Genomic DNA, 23,972 nt, shown 5'->3' on the forward strand with positions numbered 1-23,972 from the left:
GCCATACATTTTAGGTGAATTTGCTGATTTTAGTGCACCATTCTGGGCTCTCTTTGCAGGCTTCATCCAGAATTAAAGTGTTGGTAACCTAGCCAAGGTCATATGTTACATTTGTGAAAATATATTTCGAGTGGATTCATGAGATCTAATCCAAAAATGTTTTCTTTGCCTTTTCATGTGAGGAAGTTGATGTGGTGATAGTTGTGTCTTGTGGCAAACTGAAATGGAAGGCTTTTTTCACTCCCTAGAAAATGACACTAACAACATCATTTATATACTAATATACTATGCTAGTGTTCTCTGGCCTTCCCAGACATTGTGCTAGCTGGGATTTTTAGAAGCATCAGGTTGGAGAAGGCTGACCTCTGCCATTGTTGTTGAAACCACAAAGGAAGCCCATAAGTGTCTTGACTCATGATTAGGATCAAGTTAAGACCTGAGGGAACTTTAAGTTCTAATATGTAAGTGTTGCAATGAAATGGATTCATCTGTCACACTAGTAACAAGAGATGTCCTAGTGAGTAAAAAATACTTAACAAGAGAGAAAGGGAACTTTTCTTTTTCAGTACATGGTGCACAAATCATTTGAGAAATATGTCTGTGTCTGCACAAATGTGACAATAAGAAAGAAAGAGATGGTCCACATGCACTTTCATTATTGACTGGAAGGAAACTGAAAGCTGCAGAGGATCAAATGAGGAATACCTTCATCTCACTCACCCAACCCACCTAGTAAAACAAATGAACAACCAACCAACCCAAAGATCTGATGTCTAAATTCTGGCCACTCCTTTTATAGTTCACATAGTTCAGAGTACTGTGCCTGGCCACAAGTGGTCTGAGAATCTGTTTCACACCTCCTTGTGCACTTCTGACTGTGATTGCCATGAATGAATGAGGCAGGAGAAGCCCTAGCATAGGTTTAACACATTTTTTACAAGGAAAGGTTAAAATGTAAGAGTCACTTTTATGGTGAGATGGGCAGTGTATAAATTTGATAATAAATAAATATAAATAAATAAATAAATAAAACAAAACTCTAAAGTCTCACCTGCCAAAATCTAAGAAAACCAGAAAATCTTAGTCCCATTCACATATACAGCACAACTCTACCTACAGAATATTGTATCATTGTCCTCCCCAGTGTAGCCTTTGCATCCCAACCACATGATAGGTGCACCCCTTGGCTGCCAAGATATAGCCCACTCCTGTTCAATTTTCAAAAGCTGTTAACAAAGGGTTGTCTGGATTTCCTATTTGAAGATCTCAAGCAAGACAGACATCCGTAATTTCAGTGACACACTTAAAAGCTTAGCCATAAATAGGTGAGCTAATTATGCAATGGAAGAGAATACATACTTTAAGATCCAGAATGTGTTAGGGATAAGACAAGTAGTAATGGCACCACTGCAGCAGAACTTCTGCATGGACATCCATGACCATGCTCAGCACAATGAGCAGGAGAATCACTCTTAGGTTGATTTATCATGTTTAAAATAAGTGAATCCATCTCACTGTCTAACAAGCTCCCCTCCCCAATTTGTACTGCCCTACCTATTGTGTTCCTCTGCAGTTTACAGAAGAATGTGGTATCTATTGGCTAGCAACATCAGATTGCTAGACAATAATCAATATATTGGCTTGTTTGTGGTCCCAGATGTTATTTCCCAACAGGTTTCTAACTATCAGAGGCCATCTGTCATGAGTCAACAGTTGATCTAGTCAAATGGTTTGGCCAGCTTTCTTCAGCTTGGGCATCATTCAGATACACAGATTTCAACTCTTAGAATCCTACAGCAAGCATGACCACTGCAGAGAAATCTTTGAGCTGAAGTTCATATAGTTTGAGGACTTCCAGTCAGAGGAGAATGCATGGATCAAAAAGTCATCATAGAGCATAACAAAAGTTTTCATTATCATACCACATCACTTCAGACACAATGCTTTTTAATGGACACAATTCACACAATCAGCTTCAAATCACTGAGTGATGATGATAAGCAAAGTGAGCCAAGCTTGTGAGAGTCAGCCCTTAGGAGGAAAAGGTGGCAATGAAAAGGAAAACTAGGGTAGAAAAAGGGTTGACCAATAATGCTTATATTCTGTGCCTACCACTTAGAACGTGCCGTTTTTAAAATCTGACATATGGCTTATAATAGAAGTATAAAAAAAGAGTTTGAAACTATATGCTCTAGAAAAACAAAAAGATTGGCAGAGCAATACAGCAATTTAAGTAACTGGTTAGGGAAATTACATCTGGGGTTTAAAAAATCTGAACTTCAAGCTTAGGCCTTTGTGTAGCTAAGGAAACCACTGGCACTTTTTTCCTAGAGACAATGGTTTACCTTACAAGGGAAGACTATGAACTAAAGCTAAAGGAAAGATAAAACAGTTGGACATCCCTGATGAAGGCATGCAGATACTAGAATAATATTAGATCATGTATTATAGACTGTCAGTGGCTTATAGTGGGCAAATGTCAACACAGTACAGGTTTTAATGCTTTTACAAGCCCAATCAACAGCATTCAAGTTGCATCACTGAAAGTATCAGCAATGGGACAGATTGGAAGTGTTGGAGATGCTAGTTCTACCAACAATTTCCTACTCACTGATACAGTTTTTATCTTCTCATACTGCTGTTCAGAGATAGCTACCTTCCAACCACTTTACCTTCCTTAGTGGAAGGTCCTGTCACTCACAGAATGAATAAAAAGAGTTTTACAGAAACAATGAAAAATACAGTGTCACAATTTCATTTTTAAGTTCAGAAGGCTTCTTTGCTCCTTGCATACATGTGATCTCTCTCTCTCTCTCTCTCAAATACACACACACACACACTCATACACACACACACAATTTCTTCCCCCACTCCAGGCCAACTGTAAGAGGTTGCTGGATGGGGGAAAGGACCTCTTGCTACTACTTTCCCAAAGCAGATTGAAAGAAGTAAAAGTGGCTTGCATGCTCCTTTCTTTTGGCAGGAACAAAGGACCTTCATGCCTTCATTTTTCCCTCACAGACCTCAAAGCTTAACTTGGCTGCCCCTCCATGGACTTCAACCAACTTCTCATCCCACTGAATTATGTTGCCTTGTAGTTGGCTGGTGCAGTTGGCCAGACCCACAATCTCTGCTGGCATCAGGACATGATCCCACATGTTGAACTGAGAAATTTCCCCAACGAAGGCCTGAGTAGCATCAAATCTTCCACCCAAGGTATCCTGTGGCATCAAAATGGAGAAGTGGGAAAACAAACAAGGTAAATGGGAAAAAATGGAACAATAGGGGGCAAATCAGAGTAGAATAAAAATAGGAAATTGAGAAAAATAAGAGAATGGTGGGATAGAAGAATTTAGTCACTGAAGCTGGCCATTATTCCTTCGTGTAGAAGTGGGCAAATCTTTAGTGTTGAGGGCTGCACTTCATATTCATATTGAATATGTGGGAGGGATGTGGGAGTCAAGGCTACTATAAGTAGGAAAACAGTACAAAGTAGGAGGAACCATGTCATGTTCATGGTATGAGTCCTAGATTTTCAGGTTTAGGGATTAGAATAAAGTTTTAATGAGTTTCCCACCTGATTTCAGTAATTGCACTCCAGATGCACAGCTGGTACTGATAAAGTTGGGACTGCTTGGATCACCCATCCTTGAATTACCGTATGCTTTTCAGGGACTCCAGTCTAAACCAGAAATCATTTAACTTCCTAGATTTCAAGGCTGATGGGTTTGGCACAGTCAGGAGAACACTAACAGGGGATCTCTTAGACTCAAATTCTGCTCCTTTAGGCAACTGCTGGTCAGCTTGCTTGAATATTGTTCAGGTCATTAATTTCCAAGATCATGTGGAGAAATCAGACTTACCTGTTCCTGGCCCAAGATCATCACCCCATGAGGTTTAATTGAATGCCAAGATGCTAGGTTTTCATTGGCTCCACGCTCCACTCCATCTTGATACACTGACCATATACCATCCCGAGTGATCCAGGTAATGCAGATGTGGTGCCATGTCCCATCCTTTAAAGTCATGGGTAGATGAGCCACCTTTCCAACAAAATAGAATAGAGAATACCTTAACACCATAGTGCAAATAGATTTTTTTGTAGATGCCTTTTTGTCCTTTCCTAAAATTGCCATATCCATCACTGTCACGGTTTCCCCAATTACCTTATGGTCTAGAATGATTTGTGAGTGTAGCCAGTATGGCAACACATTGGACAGATAAAGCTGAATGGAACAGAGCAATCCTGACTGTTTTTCTATCACAACGCCAGAGAGGAATCAAGGAGGAAGGAGTTCCACGGCTGGATTGTCACTACCCAAAGGACCCCATCATGAGTACCTGACAAGGTAGTCTCTCTAAAGCAGTGTTTCTCAACCTTGGCAACCTTAAGATGTGTGTTGGCTGGGGAATTCTGGGAGTTGAAGTCCACACATCTTAAAGTTGCTAAGGTTCAGAAACACTGCTCTAGAGAGTAGATCATATAACAGACATTTAAATTAGAACTGTAAAATTTAGATGGACTCATAGGGAAAGATAGCTGCCCTTCAGATAGTCTGCCCCCAAACATTTTTGTTTTGTAGATTAAAACCCCCCACCTGAATTGTGCGTAGAAGCAGACCGGAAGTCAGCAAAATCTATCCAAGACAGGTCTACAAAACTGGACCCTGAACAAAATCTAACTGCTGCTTTTGATTCTAGCTGTACTTTCTGAACAGTTTACAAGGGCTGCCCCATACACAGAGCATTGTAGGCATCTAAAGGAAAAGCAACCAAAGCGGGGCAAAGCCATTCCTGCACTTCATAACTGTGGTGCTTGATCTTCCCGGATCAGAGTGCAACCTAAGTAGAGTAGCTTGTTGTATTCTTTCAGACCCTTTGGATCAGGGGGCTGAGCCAGCTTTTTGTGGATGGGGTTGTACTTTCATTTGACAGCCTCTGAGGGCCTGAGAGGCACATCACTGGAGCAGGGAAAAAATCAATTTTTCACCTCCCTTTTTTGGGGAGGGGTGTTGTAAGTAGGTAAAATAGGTACATTAAACCTATTCATTTTACAGATTGTTTCTACAAAAATAAGTTAAAAAGATCACACCACAGAAAACCAGCAATTTCCACTGACATTTGGAGGTATGATCTTAGAGGTAGTAGGGCTTCATTGTATAGTAATTCACAAAAAGTAATTTGTGTTGCTGTCACTCAGATGTGTCTGCAAGGGAGGGTCAAAAAGGTTGAGATGACTTTTCCAGTGCAGCCCTTCCATGCTTTTGTGGTCCTCCAGCCCAGGGAAATTGCGCATTGTTACTACAGCTAATGCCATTTTTTAAGGCAGGTCAGTGCCTGTGCCATTCTATTGAGCTGCTGGAATCTCCTTTACCTTACCTTGTCATTAATTATAAGCTCCATGGGATTGTTTCCCCATACTATCAATACAAGCTCGTTGGCTTGCCCAGGAACAGAGTAGGAGAAAGGGGTGCCCACTTCTGCTGGATTCTTAGCTTTTAGCCACATGCTGATAGTGAAGGCGTACAGTTCAGGCAAGCTTTTCTTCATCCGAGCATACATGTAGTTGTTTCGTACAGGGATGGAGACTTTAAAGGCTTCTGGAGGATTGAAGACCATTGTTTCTGTGTGCACAGCAGATAAATAGGAGTCAAAAGAGTTATGAAGGACTAGCAGAGATTGAGACATATGATCAGACCTTTGTTATCTGACAGCATAGCTGAAATGGGTGTCAGATATTGTAAACTGTCAGTAGTTACTTCCTATCAGAATTTGAGATCATTTGACAAGGTTAACTGGCCATAGATTCAAGAAATACCTCTCACATAGCACATAACTAATTTATGGAATTCACAGCCACAAATGGGGGTCTGGTCACTAGTGTAGCTGGCTTTAGGAGAGGAGTCATTGAGTTACAATAGCTAGTTGTGTCAATTAATGGTTACTAGTTATTTTATAGTGGCTGTATGGAGTTGTTCGTGGGGGCATAAGCTACTAGATAACATTTGCTGAGGAGCAAGAGCAGAGGAGACTCACTGTATAACAAATGAGTAACATCAAATCAGAAAGTACTTCAACGTAAAGATTTTAATACCACAGCATTTGGGTGCATTCATTTCTAGTTTTTAACCCTTGTTACAACCCAAAAAATAAATATCACCCATACCCTCGAATATATACTTATGCACTAAAAATGAATGTATGAAAGTTCTGACTCTGAACCCCATATTCTGTGCTTTTCATTGTCACACTGACCATGCTCGAGCTCAGAGACCCGGTTATGTAGAGCATCCAGCTCCTTTTCAACATTTTGTTGCTGTAGATTGTGGCTGCTGGTGATGGAGGTGCGTTCTTTCTCCAGGGCTAAAAGCTTAGAGAGGATCTGTCCTTCCAGTTGCTCCATCTTGGTGTGGATTGTCTCTTGGGCTGGCATAGGGGCAGAAGTAGAAGAAGCATTCGTTGGAGTGGGAATATCCTGCTACACTCATGGAAGAGATGAAAAAGGAGATAAAAGCATATTAAAAATAGCATAGCAATAATTTCACACACAGGGAATTTAGACATGCCTTTATTGACATATTTATATTTCTGCCGCATCCAGATATTGCTAGGTTTGGGCTTTGGGACAAAAGATCATGATCCTACACTTGGGTATCCCAAGTGATTTCCCAAGGGTCAGTGCATGGGGGCAGTAGCCTGCTAGGATTGATACCATAGTGTTTTTGTAAAATTCATACACACACATACCCATCAACCAATGGGTGGCTAAGCATATATAATGACATATCATTTTTGTGATTTTTAATTTAAAATATGTTATTTTTAGAAATAAAATGGTGCATTTTCTCTTATAAGACAAAGCAATATCTAAAGTGCCCCCTTCCAACAGGTCCAAGATTTAAAGTTACTTTGGTCCACCATTCCACCCAAATAGTTAACATAAACTGGTCAGCTCAAAAGGAAGCCGGAAGCCATAATATTATGAATATTATAAAACTGTTGAATTGACCCCAAACCATTTAGAATCCTTGTCTCCATGTTAATGCCCCCTGTCCTGTACCCCAGAACCACCAGAGTGATAGGAGACAGATTGGAGATCAGCAATAGAGCCCAAGCTTGATGCAAGGAAGACTGTCTTTTCTGTCCCTTGCAAATTCCATTTGAAAAGTTCACATAGCAGATGAGGGGATTGGTTAGAGTTACCACAATGGAGCTGCAAAAATCTGGACAAGGCTTCAGCAGAGGGTTAGTATTTTCTGTATCTATTTTCTGCCATCTACTGGCCATCTGGCTTTGTACAGCCCAGGTCTGGTATCTCTAAGGAAGCCTCCCTGCTTGAGATCCTAAAGAGCTGCCATCAGTCAGAAGGAAAATGCTGGTCTGTCTCTGTGGAATATTTTGGACTTAGTGTATAATGCTTAGAGATGACCCACTGAAATTAAAGGGACAGCTAAGACATGTCTAATATGACCCAAAACTACTTTCAGTGGCCCATGAATTGGAGGAAATGTTGCAGATTGACCTGTCTCTTTGCACTGATGAGCTGTTTTGACCAACAGGGAAAGATGACATATGGGCAAAGAAAAGTTTTTTAAACTCTGTTCCTATATCTGTTTCGTAGCTGGTTTGTTGCTGGTTAAATGTGACAAAGTGAAAAAGTAAGCTTCCTATTTATCTCTGTCTCTCTTCAAGATGTATTTTGGATAGAAGTGAAGCTTTCCTATCCTATGCATTTCTTAATCAGTCTAAATATCACTTCAAATATAATTTATCTTTGCTAGCAGTCTTTGCTAACTGGGCTAAGCTCATAATCTGCATTCAAGACAAGCATATTATAAGCATTTTACTTTTTCAATGTAAATATTCTGCTACTTAATTGCTCAGTATTCTTTCAGCACTCTGCTTATGTTTGAAGCACACCATCTAACAAAACCTCCTCGTGAATTCAAATTTCCAGCAGGAAAGGGGAAATATCAGCTCTCGTTCCTTTTTTGCCCACCAAAAACTTTTTGCCTGCTGGTGAGTTTTGCACACCAATCCATTTATTCTGGCTGCATTGTACCTTTTTCCCTGCCAAATGGGCTGGGGTCAATGGTTGGCAGTTACCTCTGCCTATGTAGGTACCCATGCCATAATCACAACAAGGATACTGCACCAGTTGATGACATCCACAGTGGGTAAAAACGTTTTGGACATGAGATTTTAACACTACTGGCAGGCAAAAAAGGAACATGAGTCGAAATATCCTCCCACATACAAGAATACATTGTTCCCTTCCAATCTTTTCTGGCTTTTGGATTAGGTCTGGGTCTTTGGCTAATTGTCTTATATTTTGTGCTTTTATAGCTGTATTATATTCGCTGCTTCAGAAATTTTACTTTAAATTGGAAAATGGCTACCAATATTTGAAACAAGCTCAGTGTCTATGTTTTTAAGAATCTCCAATTAACTTTAATTAACATGGTTGTTTCTGTTTTCCTATACTCAAAAGTCTGGAAAAGAATGCTGATAGGATTCCAAGGTGCCAGGGATTGAACTGGCTACGGAGGAACAGTAAATGGGCTTTTTCCTATCCCTTTGACCAGTCAGTCTCTTTGATACCACATAATAATTTTAGAACCCATTTAACTCTACAGCTCTGTAACTTTGGGTGCTGAGGTCACAGCTGGTATTACATGGGGAACATCTGTAACTAGAGCAAGTCCTTATTACTGTTTGCCAGAACAGCCAATCCTGCTGGGAAAAAAGTTCCCTTATAGAAAAACCTATTTTTCCTTCTGCTTCTCTGATTGCTGCAGAGATCAGACACATTTTTTTCAGCCATAGAGCCCTATTCCACTGCCTTTAATGCTAAAACACCTTTGATGTTATGCTGCATTAGTACCAATACAGTTCAAATTGCAGGAAGCAGCAAATCTACAAATCAAATTGCAGGAAGCAGCAAATGTCAGACCTACCACAAATATTGCACCCAGTTCCAATTTGGAGAGGAAGATTCATACAAACTAGAAAAAGTTTGAAGAAGAACAGTGAGGATGACAGGAAACTCAACACAAATATGTATAAATCTTTTAAGGGATATTTTGCTTTGATGAAGATATAAGCCAAAGTGTCCCTTTGAATTTCTCCAGGGAAGGGCCACAGCACCCTGCTTCCAACTCTGGAGCAAAGCAGCTCTGGAGCTTCAATTCATTCCTCAGAGAAGCTTCTGTGTATGTACAGAAAGCATTTTGCTGAAGTAAAGGAACCTATGAAAGCAGAGTGGCCCTCCATGCTTTGTGGACTTGGAGCCCTTTGTTCCCTGAGTCCCCTTGCAAAACTGAGACATAGCAATGTACCTCTGCAAGGTGAAGCACTTCATTGAGGCAGATGGCATGCAATCAGCAGAGGCTTAAAAATTAAATTCCTTGCAGAAAGATTGAGGAAGTCAGCAGTAGGGAGATATAACAACACTCTTCAAGTACATACAGGAATGTCTCTCAGAAGAAGACTATGACTCAAGACATGGAATAATGATCTTAAGTTCAGGAAAACCCGTTCTGCTTGAATGTTAAGAAAACATTCCTTGTGGAGAAGAACAATTTGACAGTGGAATCAGTTACTGAGGGAAATAATAGCTTGAACTAGATGTTCAAGAGACTGCAAAAGACATTTGTAATGAGCAGCATCTGTGATTTTGATTTTAGAACTTGTTCTAAAATAAGTCATGTTGGGGTTAACAGTAGAACATGCAGCACAGCAGTCTTCTGTGCTTTCCTTCTCCCCTGGTTGCAATTCTTAATTTTTGTGGAAAGACATCAGTAAAATGAGATTGTTCTGGAAGAGAAAAGGAAAAGGAGAAACCAAAACAGGTGTGAGGAGGGAGACATCTGGAGGATTTTGTTCAGGCTGGATGCCGAATTAAAACCGTTTTTCATGGGCTGAAATGCAGTCATCCTAGGGCTGAAATGCAGTCATCCTTCAGATTTAATAAGTATTTTAGAGTCAAATACTTTTAGAAAGGCAAGTTTTGAAAGAAAATATATCTAAACCTCAGTTAAAGACCTGACCTGTAAAAGAGAGTGGGAATATTGCTATACTGGGGCTTAGTAAACCACATAGTGAAAAACTCAAAGTTTGAATGTTTAGGAGGAAGTCAATCACATCCTAGGGTACTGTAGGAGTTTGCAGATTTGTCTGGCCAAATGTTTATGTAGTATCTTTAGGAAAACCAGAAGAATGGGTGAAATGTCAGGTGTCTTGAGGCTGTTCTTATCTTCAAATGTGGGTGAGGAAGAAGATCTAGGGAATTACAGACCAATCTTTCTGATATCAATTCCTGGAAAAATTCTAGAACAGTTCCTAAAAAGATCAGTCTTTAAGCTTTGAAAGCAGCATGCTACCAGAAGTCACATAGATCTGTCAAGAATAAGTCCTGCCATATTAACCTTATCTCACCTTTTGATCTGATAAGATTCTTAATAGATTGTGGGAATGTTGTAGACATAATATTTCTTGATTTCAGCAAAGCATTTGACTAAGTGCCCTAATACATTGTAATTAACAAAGATAGTTAAGTGTGGGTGGCTAGATGGTTTAACAGTTGCGTAAATACATAGCTGGCGTGAAAATTATACTCAAAAAGTACTTATCAAGGGATGCCACAAGATTCAGTCGAAGGTCCTGTATTCTTCAGTATTTTTTACTAATGACTTGGGTGAAGAATTAGAGTGAATCTTATCAAAATGGCAGGTGACACAAGTTGGATGAGATAGTTAATATAAAATCCAAAACAACCTTTATCAGTTAGAGAAATGGGATGAAAATTCCACAAAGAAATTTAATAGAAACAAATGCAGAATTCTTTACTTATGAAACAGAAATCGAATCCATAGTTATAGAATGTTGAATATGTGCCTAGGTAATAGTATTTATGAAAAAGATATTGAAATATCTTTGATTGCAAACTGTGTATGTCACCAGTATGATGTGGGGCAAAAAGGCAAATGCAACTTTGTTTCAACAGAAGTAAACTGTCCAAATCACAGGAAGTAATAATTCTGTTTGATTCTCTCTTAGTCAGACCCCAGCTCGAGGACTGGGTAACACCTTTTAAGAAAGTGTTCTGAGTAACACTTTAAGAAAGATTCAGACAAACAGGTTCAGAAAGGGCAATAAGAATGATCAGGGACTAGAAGCTGTCATATGCAGAGAAATGGAAGGAAATAGAAATATTTAGCACTCAGATGACTGAGGTGGATCTGATAGCACTCTTTAAATATTTGAAAGGACATTACACAGAATAATATCTTGACCTGTTCTCCATTGTTCCAGGATTCAGAACACAAAATAATGGTTTTAAAATAAAGGAAGACAGATTAAATTTGTTGTAAGCTGCCCAAAGTCACTTGTTGAGATGGGCGGCTATAGAAATCAATCAATCAATCAAATAAACAAATGTTAGAAAAAGTTTCCTAAAAGTAAGAGTAGTTCAAGAAGTGATGGATTTATCTTCACCAGTTAAACAGAGGTAAAAATGTAATTTGTTGGAGATGCTTTAATTTGGGTTCTTGCATTGAGCAGGTGTCAGGCTCTGCCTGCGATCCAGTAAAGACACAGACACTAGCGTAAGCTTAGGTTCTGGCTTTATTGAGGAACAGAGTGCATGCCTTTAAAAAGCTGAGAGTGAGGGGAGCGCGCCGGAACGGGATTTAAATAGCCCGTGCCGGTCAGCGCTCCACCCCACCTTATTCCAGGTGCGTCCCACGAGTCCCACCGGTTTCGTTCCTGTCAGGTGAGAGGTCATTCAGCCCCCCTGCACCCCAGGTGTCGCCTCGATCCCCTTCCTGAATGGTAATGATTCATTGCCGGGCGATCAGGCTCTTAATCCTTTGACAGCTCGGGCGTGCCTCTCTTGTTGTTAGTCAATTGCTTGTTGGCAACTTTGTATCGCTGTCTTCCACGCCGCCGGTCTCGGTTGTTACTTAGTTTCCTGCACCTGTTGCTTTCTTTTGTGTTTCATAGTTGCCTTTGCCTTAATCCGCCAGGGACCCATTTCCCTGTATTGTCATGTGAGCCGTTGCGATGTCACAAGCATCGCAACGGTGATCATGACATACTGCCCCCCTTTAGGAAATCGCCGAGGGTTTGGAGGGATAGGCGGTATGGAAGGTGCGGATCAGGTCGGGAGCCTGGATGTCGTGGGCAGCGACCCACTCAGGGTGTGGGAAGTGTTTCCATTTGACTAGGTACTGGAGGGAGCCCCGCAGCTTGCAGGAGTCTAGTACCTCCTTGACCTCGAAGTGTTGCTGTCCGTCTATCATCACTGGTGGGGGGGGCGTGCGTGGGTGCCACCGGGAGGGGTCACTTGCTGGCTTAAGTAAGCTGCAGTGGAACACCAGGTGCAGCCGCTTTAAATTATGCAACAGGTCCAAGCGCACCGTGACTGGGTTCACGATTTGTGTCACCTGGAATGGCCCAATAAATTTGGGGGCCAGTTTCTTAGATGGTTGCGGTGATTTGATGAATCTGGTGGACAGGTAGACCAGGTCCCCTACCCAAAACGTTGGTTGTTGGCGCCGGTGTTTGTCCGCTTGCAGTTTGTATGCAGTTTGCGCCTCTTTAAGCACATCCTTGATGACTGGCCAGGAATCTGCGAGTTTTGCACCCCAATCACAGGCGGCCACTGCTGGGGACGGGGGCTGGGGTAGCTCAGAGATGGGGATGAACTCCCGACCCGACACCACCCCAAAGGGGGTTTGTCCCGTGCTTTGATGTATCGCGTTGTTGTATGCAACCTCTGCAAACAGGAGTAGGTCCACCCAGTCGTCCTGGTGGTAGTTTATATAGGAGCGGAGGAATTGCTCCAGTGTGGCATTAAGGATCTCTGTAGATCCGTCCGTCTGGGGATGCCAGGAGGTTGACAGGGCTTGCTGGGTGCCTATCAGTTTCAAAAAAGCCCGCCAAAACCTCGAGGTAAATTGTGTGCCCCTATCGGTCACCAAGTGGGAGGGGCAGCCATGGAGGCGGTACACGTGTACCAGAAAAAGTTTCGCCAGCTGTTGTGCTGACGGGATCGAGGCGCAGGGGATGAAATGGGCTTGTTTTGAGAAGTAGTCTTTGACTACCCAAATGACCGTTTTCTTTTGGCTAGGCGGTAAGTCCACAATGAAATCCATTGAGATTTCATCCCAAGGGCGGGAGGGTTCAGCCACGGGTTGCAGCAGCCCCTGGGGTTTACCAGCCGGTCGCTTGGCCATCGCACACACCGGGCAGGATGCCACATACATTTTGACGTCCTTCCTCATCGAGGGCCACCAAAACTGTCGTCGAGTTAGGTGTAGGGTTTTCAGGAACCCGAAGTGACCAGCCTGTTTGCTGTCATGCGATCTGCTAAGGATCGTTGGTCTTTGTGAGTCAGGGACATATAACCTTCCCTCCGCCCATGCGAGGTCCTGTTCCATAGTTACTTTGTTAGGGTTGGCAAGGAGCCAGGGGTCAGATTTTATTGCTGTTATAAAATCTGCCCGTAGCCCACCTGGCATCTGTGGTTGCCTGCGCCTTGGGGAGGGTTGCGCCGGAGTCGCTTGCAGGGGGGGGGGGCGTGGGTTTGGTCGACGATCTCTGCCCTCCCCACAGTCAGAGTGGAGGATTTCTCCTTTGTTGGTGCTTGGTAGACCCCATCCTCAAACGTTATAGAGCGGGTCCTCCAATTTATGCAGGGGTTGTGGCGTGCTAGCCAGGGGATCCCCAGCACCACTATGGGCTTTCCCACCGGGGTTACCACAAAGTCTATGGACTCCCTGTGGGTGCCCATTTTCAGGGTGACCTTTCTTGTACCCTGGGTGGCCGGTCCCCCCCCCCCTGCTGTAGAGCCGTCGAGTTGTTGGAACACCAGCGGTTTAGGGAGGGGGCAGCAGGGCAGTTTTAGTGCGGTGACAATGTCTGGGTGGATTAGGTTTCTGGAGCACCCAGAGTCCACCAGAGCTTCGACCATGATGGCTCTAGAGCCATAAGTCAGTTCGATTTTCCCTTCCAGGATGGAGCAATCTTCATTCACCCTGGGGTTGTCGTGCCCCTTCTTTACCACCTGCCCGGCGGCGCTGCTTAGGGCAGGTGGGAGGCATTTCCCGCTGGCTGCTCCTGGGCGTCAACCACGTCCCCTGTGAGGTAGGCGTATGCTTCCTTGTCCGGGGTTGCTAGCGCTCCTGTCAGCCGTCTGGGAGGGTTGGGCGGCTTGTGCGGCTCCTTCTGTGTTGGTCTGGGCGGGCGATCTGTCATCCTGTCCTTGAAGCATTCAGCTGCCCGGTGGCCCGTCTTCCCACACCTGGCACATTGCCTGTGGGCAAACCGCCATTGTCGCTCTGCGTCCCAGGTCGGGCCCGACTGTGGGACTGGTCCTCTCCTGCTGGGAGGGGTTCTGTCGTTCGTGGTTGCTAGCATGAAGGTGCGCTGGGCGTGCTCAGCCTTTCTGGCCAGACAAATCCACCCGTGTAGGGAGTCTAGGTCGTCCCTATAGAGTGCCCATTGTAGCACCTCACGGTTGAGGCCATCCTTGAACATGTCAATCAAGGTGGCCTCAGACCATTCCGGGATTTTACCCGCTAGGACCTTGAACTCGAGAGCGTAGTCTGCCACCGCTTTTTCCCCTTGGCAAAGTCCTTTAAGGGTACTCTTGGCCCTTTCCTTTGCCAGGGGGTCTTCGAAGTATTGTTTGAGCATGGCTAGGAAGTTGTGAAAAGTGGCCAGGGCTGGGGCTCCGGACTCTGACATCTGGACGTACCAGTCCGCAGCCCTGCCTTTGGGTTTCGTGGCCACTGCCGAGATTTTGGACGCTTCCGTCTCGAAGCAATGTCCATACTCGGCCATGTAGTTCCTGGCGTTCGTCAGGAAGAATGACAGGTTCATGGGGTCTCCATCAAATTTCATGGGGAAGTCCTTGGCGAATCCCCCAACTTGTGAGACCCCCACCTGTGGGTGGTTAGGGATGACCCCCACCGGGCTGGGGCCACGAAGCCCTGCGAAAGAGTCCTGTTCTTGGCCCCTTCCTCTCGTGGTTGTCGATGGGGTGGGTAGGGTGCCCCGATCCCCTCTTGCCCCCTGTGCAGCAGCAGTCTTTGTGAGCTCGCTCACCACCGATGCCATGGACTGGAGCATGTGTTCCAGGGCTCGTACATTGGCTTCCAGGGCTCTGACCCTGTCTGGTGTGACAGGGTCGTCCGTCCTCGGTGCTGCCGGTTGCTGCCTGATCGGCAGTCCTGCGACTCCTTGCTCGGGCGTTTGGGGGTAGTGGAGTCTCCAGGTGGTGTAGGATGTCCCCGTCTGGGGTCCTGCTCTGCCATCCCATGTGAAGAGTTGTTGGCCCCCGACTTCGTCTTCCGTTGGGGCTCTCCATTCCGGGCTGGAGCTCCAGGTTTGGAACTGGGGTGCGGCGTGGGCAGGGAGGGAGCCCGTGTCCCATCTCGGGTGCGCCGACTCTAGCAGCTGTCGGGTCGTCTCCCCCTCTTGTGTTGCGTCCTTTGCGCCTCTGGTGTGAAGCGCCGACTCCATGGCCATCCCTGGTTCCATCATCGCCGGTGTTTTCTCCCGCAGAAAATTTTTTTCCCGGTGGAGACTGGCGAGGTTCATTTTTGAGACTCTCAGCTTTATGTCAGGCTCTGCCTGCGATCCAGTAAAGACACAGACACTAGCGTAGGCTTAGGTTCTGGCTTTATTGAGGAACAGAGTACATGCCTTTAAAAGGCTGAGAGTAAGGGGAGCGCACCGGAATGGGATTGAAATAGCCTGCGCCGGTCAGCGCTCCACCCCACCTTATTCCAGGTGCGTCCCACGAGTTCCACCGGTTTCGTCCCTGTCAGGTGAGAGGTCGTTCAGCCCCCCTGCGCCCCGGGCATCACCTCGATCGCCTTCCTGAACGGTAATGATTCATTGCCGGGCGATCAGGCTCTTAATCCTTTGCCAGCTCGGGCGTGCCTCTCTTGTTGTTAGTCAATTGCTTGTTGGCAACTTTGTATCGCTGTCTTCCACGCCGCCGGTCTCGGTTGTTACTTAGTTTCCTGCACCTGTTGCTTTCTTTTGTGTTTCATAGTTGCCTTTGCCTTAATCCGCCAGGGACCCATTTCCCTGTATTGTCATGTGAGCCGTTGCGATGTCACAAGCATCGCAACGGTGATCATGACAGCAGGGGGTTAGACTCAGTGGCCTAAATGATCCCTTCCAACTCTGTGGTCCTTTGAAAATGTCTGTTTTAAAAGCAGGTGTAAACAATGTACATTTAAATATAAACCCAGAATTTAAATATGACTTCTATTTTAACATAGGAGATTTATGAAGAAATGGGACAGAACGGATTTCTAAATGCACATATGAGAAACTAACATGACCTGGAGGTAGACTACATCAGTCTTCCACCACTTGATGTTCTTCAAATATGCGCCTCCCAACACAACTGGAGAGCACCATTTTGGGGACACTAGATATATCTGTCCTTCCTTGGTGTGGGTTAGATTAAAGGAAAAATAAGAAAGTCGAACATGGAATGAAAGGGAAAGGTAGGCAGGAACAAAGAAAATGAAAGATTAAGGTAACTTTTCACCCTCTTCTACTTGTGTTATTTCTCAGTCTATCCAGCTATTAGCCACTTACATCAGACACTGATAAAAATGACTCCCTGCTGTCCACAGCTCCCCACTGCTCTCATTCATTATTGCAAAAGCTCATCTAGAGAAATGCATCTATTATTGAAATCTCTTTCTGTGTGTTCATGAACTACTGCTAGGTGTTCCTAATTAAAGTTATAGCTTTTCTTCTCATAATTAATCAGTGCATTCTCTCTTCTCTGTAGAAGATAGGATTGCTTTTATTATTTTATTTTTTTTGCTAAGGGAGAAAATTTGGTCCATGTCTATCTACGTATGTTAATCAAGCATGTCTATCCAAAACAATATTTTGTCTACTACTGAAGCTGTGTTTTGTGGAAAGATCAGGTTGTAAAAGCAAGGAAAAAGGGCATTACTAGTTTTGCTTTTTTTCCCTAGAAAAATGTTTCCTGGATGTATAATAACTGACAGGTACTGTACCTTGTTTTGAGGACAATGGCAAAATAGAAGTGATTAAGGGACTATTTAAAAGAACAGGCTATGAATATTATATTCTCTCTCCTCTATAAACCTATAGGTTTAGAAGCCCTCCTGTGGGTTCCAGTCACACCCAAGTGGGACAAGAAAATAAACCTTTTTTTGATGGCTATACTCAGAGGACATCCACATTAACAATTCATCACATGACTCAGCCATCAGTGCAGCAGTATAAAGCCTATCTGTAAAAGTGATATATCGCCATTGCAATGGCTGGATCATGCGATGAATTGCTAATATGAAAATGCTTCCAAATTCTGAAACTCCTTGTTCAGGGAGTTTCTTCCAACTTTCCTTTTTTAAAATGCCATTATTGAAACTTTTTGGTTACTGAGAACTAATGTTCCTGCTTGTTTCTATTTATCTTTAGTACTTTTAACATATTTACTGCATTATTTATATATGCATCTGATCTGAACTAATTTTACGGATTTGTTTGCCAATCACTAACATAGGCTGACCATATTTCCTTGAGACAAAAATGGGACATTGGGATGGCAAAATGGAACAGGGTTAGATGGAGGTGGCAGCAGGCTGGAGAAGCGCAGGAGAGTTGAAGGTGGCAGCGAGCTGGGGCAGAAGGACAGGAACGGAGGAGTCTAGTGAACAGTTGTCCCCGACAACCTGTTCCTCTCCGACACGCCCTTTTATTTCATTTTCTTCCCGCTGCTTTGGCCTGAGAGCCAATCGGCTTCTTTTCTGCTGGGCACGCTTTTCCGACCGTCTTCCACTGCACTGATTGGCAGCAGCGACTCTTCCTCTTGCTCACCACCAATCAGCTGTTCCTGCGGTTCCACTCTAGGTTTCCCGCCGGATTGAGAACTACTGCCAAGTCAGCCTCCTTTTCAATTTCAATTTCAATTTTTTCCCACTTTGCCCAATAACGGCTCCAACGTCTTTTAAAAAACGGGACAAAATTGACATTTATATTAAATCGACGGGACGGTTAGGAAATGTTAAAAAAATGGGACTGTCTCGTTCAAAATGGTACGTATAGTCAGCCTACACTAACATCAATTCTCAGTTTGACTTACAATAAAAGGTAAACAGAAATTATTTTTATCAGAATATCATCTTAATATAGCATAAAAACACTAGCAGCAGTAGTGTATAAAATAAATATAATAAAACTCAACTATTTTAATATTCTCATTTGGATAGCAATCTTTTTTTCTATCTTTTTTTTCCCCAAACAAGATAAAAAGTCTTTTCCGAATACTCATATCCTGTTCTACCCTTCCTCTTTCCAATATATTTGCAATTTAAATCTGAAAGAAACAATCTCTTCCTTCTTTAGCTAATTCCTCTGGGTAAACCAATGTTCTCTCCAGCAGATCTGATCCCAAGCAACATTCTGGGCTCTGATTCTGACACAGAGTGATTGTCCAAATGTATCCGTCTCTGAATTGGTCTTCCAGAAATAAGACCTGCAGAATGTGCACAGATCCCCATGAGGGGATCTGAGGAGGGGCAACACACACCATGGAGGAATTTGGAAGATCAGAGGAGGAGCAGGCTGCAATCTCTCCTTTTTTAGATCTTCTGGTCTTCAAGAAAGGAACAGAGACTTGGAGCAGAAAAGAGTAGAGGGCATCAGCATTTTTAAAAATCAAGGTTAATCCAAGAACCTCCAAGAAAAACATATTTTATTCTGTGTCTCTAATGTTCATCCTTTTTCAAGAACCTTAATATCAAATAGTGCGTGAAACACTCTAAAGGCAAAACTGGGTGTATATTGACATGGGGCTTTTGTGCTCCATGATAGCTTAAAGCAGGGGTTCCTAAGCTTCTTGCCATCATACCTCCCTTTAGTGTAATTTTAATGCACACACCTCCCCTAAAAATCCAAATGCCAAAATGAACACAAATGAACAATGAAAACAATACTGTAAAGGGTTCTTCACACCTCCCCTGGGCTCTTTCTGTACCTCCCCAAGGGAGGTATACCTCACAGATTGGGAAAGCCTGGCTTAAAGCAAAGTCATTACAATGAAGGCTTTGGGGTAATCATAGTTTAATTCATTTCACATGCATCTGTTCCTACGTATGATGCCAAGATGATGAAACTTGTATTATAATATTATAATGGAAGCTTTACCCTTTTGTCACTTGGCTCCAGCTCCCCCTCTGCAGAATGCCTACATGAACTTTCCTTCCCTCCTCTACGCTGGAGTTCATGACATAGATTCTTCAGTCACCTGGTGAGCTTGCTTTACATGAGTAATCTATCACTAATACCCTGCTTGTCACCTACCAAATTATTTGTACGCCTGGCCTAGATTCCAAGCTAAACTGTCTACAGCCATGACTACACCCTCTATAGTTAAGAAATTGGTGCCGTTATTGATTCTTTCTTTTTGACTTTCTTCTTGCCACAGGCCAAGGCAAGTTACAAATTCAGTAGAAACAACCAACCATTAAAGTGGCTAGACAATATCTTTGAGGGGATGGCACATTTTGAATTGTGCCATGGGAGACTTGCCTGTTTAAAGAACGACTGTATTGATGGACATCAGCAGTCCCAAACATGCACTTACTAGAGGGTGAAAAAGCCACCCAGGTGGCTGTCTCTACATAAATGCAGTGCTGATGTCTGGTACTTGGCTTTGTTCAATATCAACTTCCCATTTAATTTTTTCATTAAGAGACTACTTTTTAAAAGTTAGGTAGGGCAGGGATCCTGCTGAAATACCAAAGAAGGTATTTTGATGGGCAACATTACATTTTGCCCATCCTTGCACTAAATCAAATAATAATAATAATAATAATAATAATAATAATAATAATAATAATAATAATAATAGAAAAAGTGAAAACTATTCCAGTTCAGCAAAACTTTTGCACTTTTCATAGCACAAATAACCTTGTGTCATTTAGGAAGATTTCCTCAAATTAAGTCCTAAATGGCTCAGAAGGGAATGAGCACCGTGACTGTAGTAGAACCACAGAGAAGTGTTCATCCTTCAAAGCCATAAACTGAATTCCCAAAGAAGGCAATTCATAAGCCTACAATGTTCTTTCACCAGCATCCTCATGCTGTCCTCTTAGCCATGGGCCAGAATATCTACCCCGGTTTTCCCCAATTTGACACCCTTTAGGTGACTGGAAACTCTAGACTTTCAAATCCCAACACAGGAGGTTGGGGAAGTCTTCATGATCAAAACTGTACAACATAAGGGAATCAGGTGACCTTAAATACTGTTTTGGTTTCAGCAGGAATCCATTTATAGTCTGGCACATCAGAGCACCCACGGGATGACTGTAGGAATAATGGATGGTGATAAGCTGCTACCCTCTCTTTCAATGCTGCCATTTCTCGCTGAGTCAGCCTCGCTTAGCAATCTTGGAGTCTTCTCTTAGTAAAAAGGAAGAAACTTCTTTTCTACAAGAAGGAGCTGAAGCCAGTTTTTCAGCACAACAGAAAGGCTTAATTTTCACTCTTTGTGACCATGATGTTCACTGTAATACGCAGAATGGAGACATGGGTTTAAACTGTACTTCCACCCATAGGCCTCTTTACCACATTCTCAGTTATACACTCCCATGTTCTGTATTTTGTCCAGGGAAAGATAGTAAATAATGGGAGCTTGAGGGAAAAGAAGTCAATTTGTTTCTAATGGCAGGCAATACGTTTCATGTTACCTGTGCAGGGTTAATCATATAAATGTACCTGACAATGCATGTGGGAAGTGTATTTATTCAATATACTTTTATTCAGGGGAGCTTACATGGAATTTCCAGATAGTTTTCTATTCAGATACTGATGAGGACCAGATCCACTGCTTACTATGATGCAGGAGAACCACACAACCTCAGATGGTGCACCACAACTGGGCTGAAGCAGGACATGCTAAAGCATATGTGTTGGGGCTTTATGGCTCTGAGGATTCTGGGCGAACTGGACCCTTCTCTCAGACTTGGGCTCCTGAATGGCTCTCCACATAATCAGAAGCTTCTGAGTGACTAGAGAGTTATAGATTCTCTTACCATACAGTAAGATCTCACTTCCAGCCCCGTCTCAGCATATTCTGAGTTCAATTTCAGATCTTATTGGCTTAGCCTTCAAACTATTTTTTCATAGCAAGATGAAACAGAAGTAAATTAATAATTAAGAAGTAAATTAATAATTAAGAAATAAAATAGGTCTGCAGCAACTGCACACAAGCCCATTTCTCTGGTATTGTGCTGCTCATTATTATGCAGATTGATTCTTGTGAACAGATATTGGTGTTGATAATAGGAAAGAGCCAGCTGTCCTTCCTTTTAGATAAAGCAAGAACAATGGAAAAATCCAGTTTCCCCCAGAGATGGGCTCTTGTCCTGGTGCTCTACTTGTAGGCATGGCATTTTATGAATAAAGACAGGCTGTTCTTATGAGATCTGTCCTTCCCCACACATTTTGCTGTCATGAGAACCGTATTGTGCCAGGACAATAATGGTATCAGGGTTAGCTTTGCTCCCAATTCAAAGAACATTTATTTAAGTACAGTTCTTATGACAGCAATAATAGGCTTCCCCTCACCTTCTCCCCCCAAAATGATTCAAGCACTATCGCTACCAAGGGAACAGAATCATTGCCTTTGTGGGCAAACCAAGGCATGGAGCACATTGTGCTTGGATGGTGCCCTTTACAAGAAAAGATAATTGATAGGAAAATGCTTCACCAAAAGATGAGAGGAAGACAACTGTGTGGTCCTCAGTTTCCTATCTCACCCCTCTGCAGGGGACAAAAAGAAGAAAAAAAAAGCTGCAGAAGCTTCAGTTTTGTCATGAACATTGATTAAAAGATGCTAGGAAGGGAGGTAATATATGAGATTTTCTACTTTCTCCCGCCAGGACTGTATTTAGGATTGTTAACATTGGTTAATGTCACCAGGCTGGATTTCATTTGCTTAACTCAAAGGTTCCAGCTGAGCCCCTGACAGGCAATTCCAGATTGTATTACGGATCTGCTCCCAGCTCTCCAACTACATTCTCCCTCTGCTTTTCCTTTACCCTCCTTCCAATTAGGCTCATGTGTCTCTCCTTCAGCTTACGTGCTGCAGAGCATGTGGCCTGTTCAAAAAGCCAAAGCATTAGAGAATGCAGGTGGCGGGAATCAAAAGAGAGAATAAGAAGAATGAACTGCTGACAAGGAAGGGACATAAAAGCATTACTGTAACTGTATTCCATAATGATGTTTTGAGGTCTACTTGTTCTTTCATTCTTTTTTCCCATTTATGTTGCCAAACAGCTATAGAGTTCTGATTCATTCTGGTTTTGACAAAGGGAGAATGATATTGTCTGTGACACTCTTTGATCTAGTTCTGAATTTAAATGTCACATCGTATCTTCACATATAACTCCATCTGTTAATAATGAAGAGTTTTAGGTTTAGCTCCCATTGTTATACTGAAGGCAGTTTCTCCTATAGTGAGTAATGAAAAGTTTTTATGACTCTGTCTCTTTCCATCATCTATGTTATTTATCTTTTCCTTTTCTTTTGAATAGCTATTCCTAACTGAAATGTAACCCATTAAACCAACCTTCCTTCCTTCCTTCCTTCCTTCCTTCCTTCCTCTCTTCAAAAATTTATGTTATCAATTTGCCACCAAAATTGCTAAGGAATGATCAAGATTTTTGTCCACACATTCCAAGTGTTTCTGTTACACCATCAGATTTTACTTCACTTTAGTGATAAATGGAATGAAAAGACTTATTTTCCTATTTTCCCTCATAACAGCCAGCTCTGTCTATCTCTTCTGCCATTTATTATAATTCAAGCAAAATCCAAGCATCACTCTTTAATGGCATTTATAGTTTGCCATTTCAGTTAGATATTCCAAGCCTACAGCCTAGTCTGCCTTTTATTTTGTATCAGAACCACCACAGGCAGAGATGGGATGGCATAATACCTACAGATCGCATGTACACAGACACACAGAATGAGCTTAGAAAGGAAGATACAATTCTTCCACGTCCCCTACTCAGTCTTTTCTCAGTCTGGAAACCGCCAAATTTATTGAACTATAACATTCATCATCTCCAGCCAAAATGGACCCAGGACCTCTGGAGAGCTGTAGGATAAGAGAAGCTCCTGTAGCCCAAATGAATGTCCATCTGATTGCACAATTTCTCTCTAGATTCCCAGATTAAAGAGTCTAGATGCTCAGCCTGGAACTGATCAATGAATTACCTAAAACCCTGAAAACGTTTCATTGCTGCGCCCTGAAGTTGATAAATAAATAAAATGTTAGGAAGGGCTAGAGGGGTGGTAGTGGTGGTGGTGAATGGTTGACATCCAAAATATACGCAAGATAAGGAAAGTAAGAAATTAATTACGCTTCTTCTTAAGGGGTCATTTTGAACTAGATAATATGAATTTTACTACTCAGAGATTTCTTCATTTTATTACTTCTTCTTACAATTTGTCCTTGTTTGGGGATCACCTGTTTATTCCAACTGATTTCAAAGAACCATAGAATGTGGAGTTGGAAGGGACCACAGGATCCAACTTTCTGCAGGAAAACCCATTAGACTATCCTTGAGAGGTAACAGCCCAGCCTCTTCTTAAAAATCTCCAGAGAGGGAGAACCCATAACTACCTTAGACAGACTGTTTCACTGTTGTACAGATCTTAACCATCATAATTTTTTTCCCTAAACGAAATCTTGTTGTTGTTGTTTATTCATTTAGTCGCTTCCGACTCTTCGTGACTTCATGGACCAGCCCACGCCAGAGCTTCCTGTTGGTCGTCAACATCCCCAGCTCCCCCAGGGACGAGTCCGTCACCTCTAGAATATCATCCATCCACCTTGCCCTTGGTTGGCCCCTCTTCCTTTTGCCTTCCACTCTCCCTAGCATCAGCATCTTCTCCAG

The 23,972-nt window shown here is 42.8% G+C and overlaps 1 protein-coding gene across 1 annotated transcript in view; it reads right to left on the bottom strand.

Annotated features, from left to right (window-relative positions):
- Positions 1-1,930: 1,930 nt before the first annotated feature.
- NPTXR (neuronal pentraxin receptor) overlaps positions 1,931-23,972 on the bottom strand; it is a 30,639-nt gene continuing 8,597 nt past the window's right edge. Inside the window, exons 2-5 of the mRNA XM_063309393.1 lie at positions 6,256-6,478; positions 5,380-5,624; positions 3,864-4,043; positions 1,931-3,221 (exon numbers count right to left, since the gene is read on the bottom strand). Of these exons, the coding sequence (XP_063165463.1) occupies positions 2,997-3,221; positions 3,864-4,043; positions 5,380-5,624; positions 6,256-6,478 (873 nt within the window). The 3' untranslated portion in view covers positions 1,931-2,996. The remainder of the gene's footprint in view (positions 3,222-3,863; positions 4,044-5,379; positions 5,625-6,255; positions 6,479-23,972) is intronic.

The sequence above is a fragment of the Candoia aspera genome, chromosome 7 (assembly GCF_035149785.1).
Source record: "Candoia aspera isolate rCanAsp1 chromosome 7, rCanAsp1.hap2, whole genome shotgun sequence".
Lineage (NCBI taxonomy): Eukaryota > Metazoa > Chordata > Lepidosauria > Squamata > Boidae > Candoia > Candoia aspera.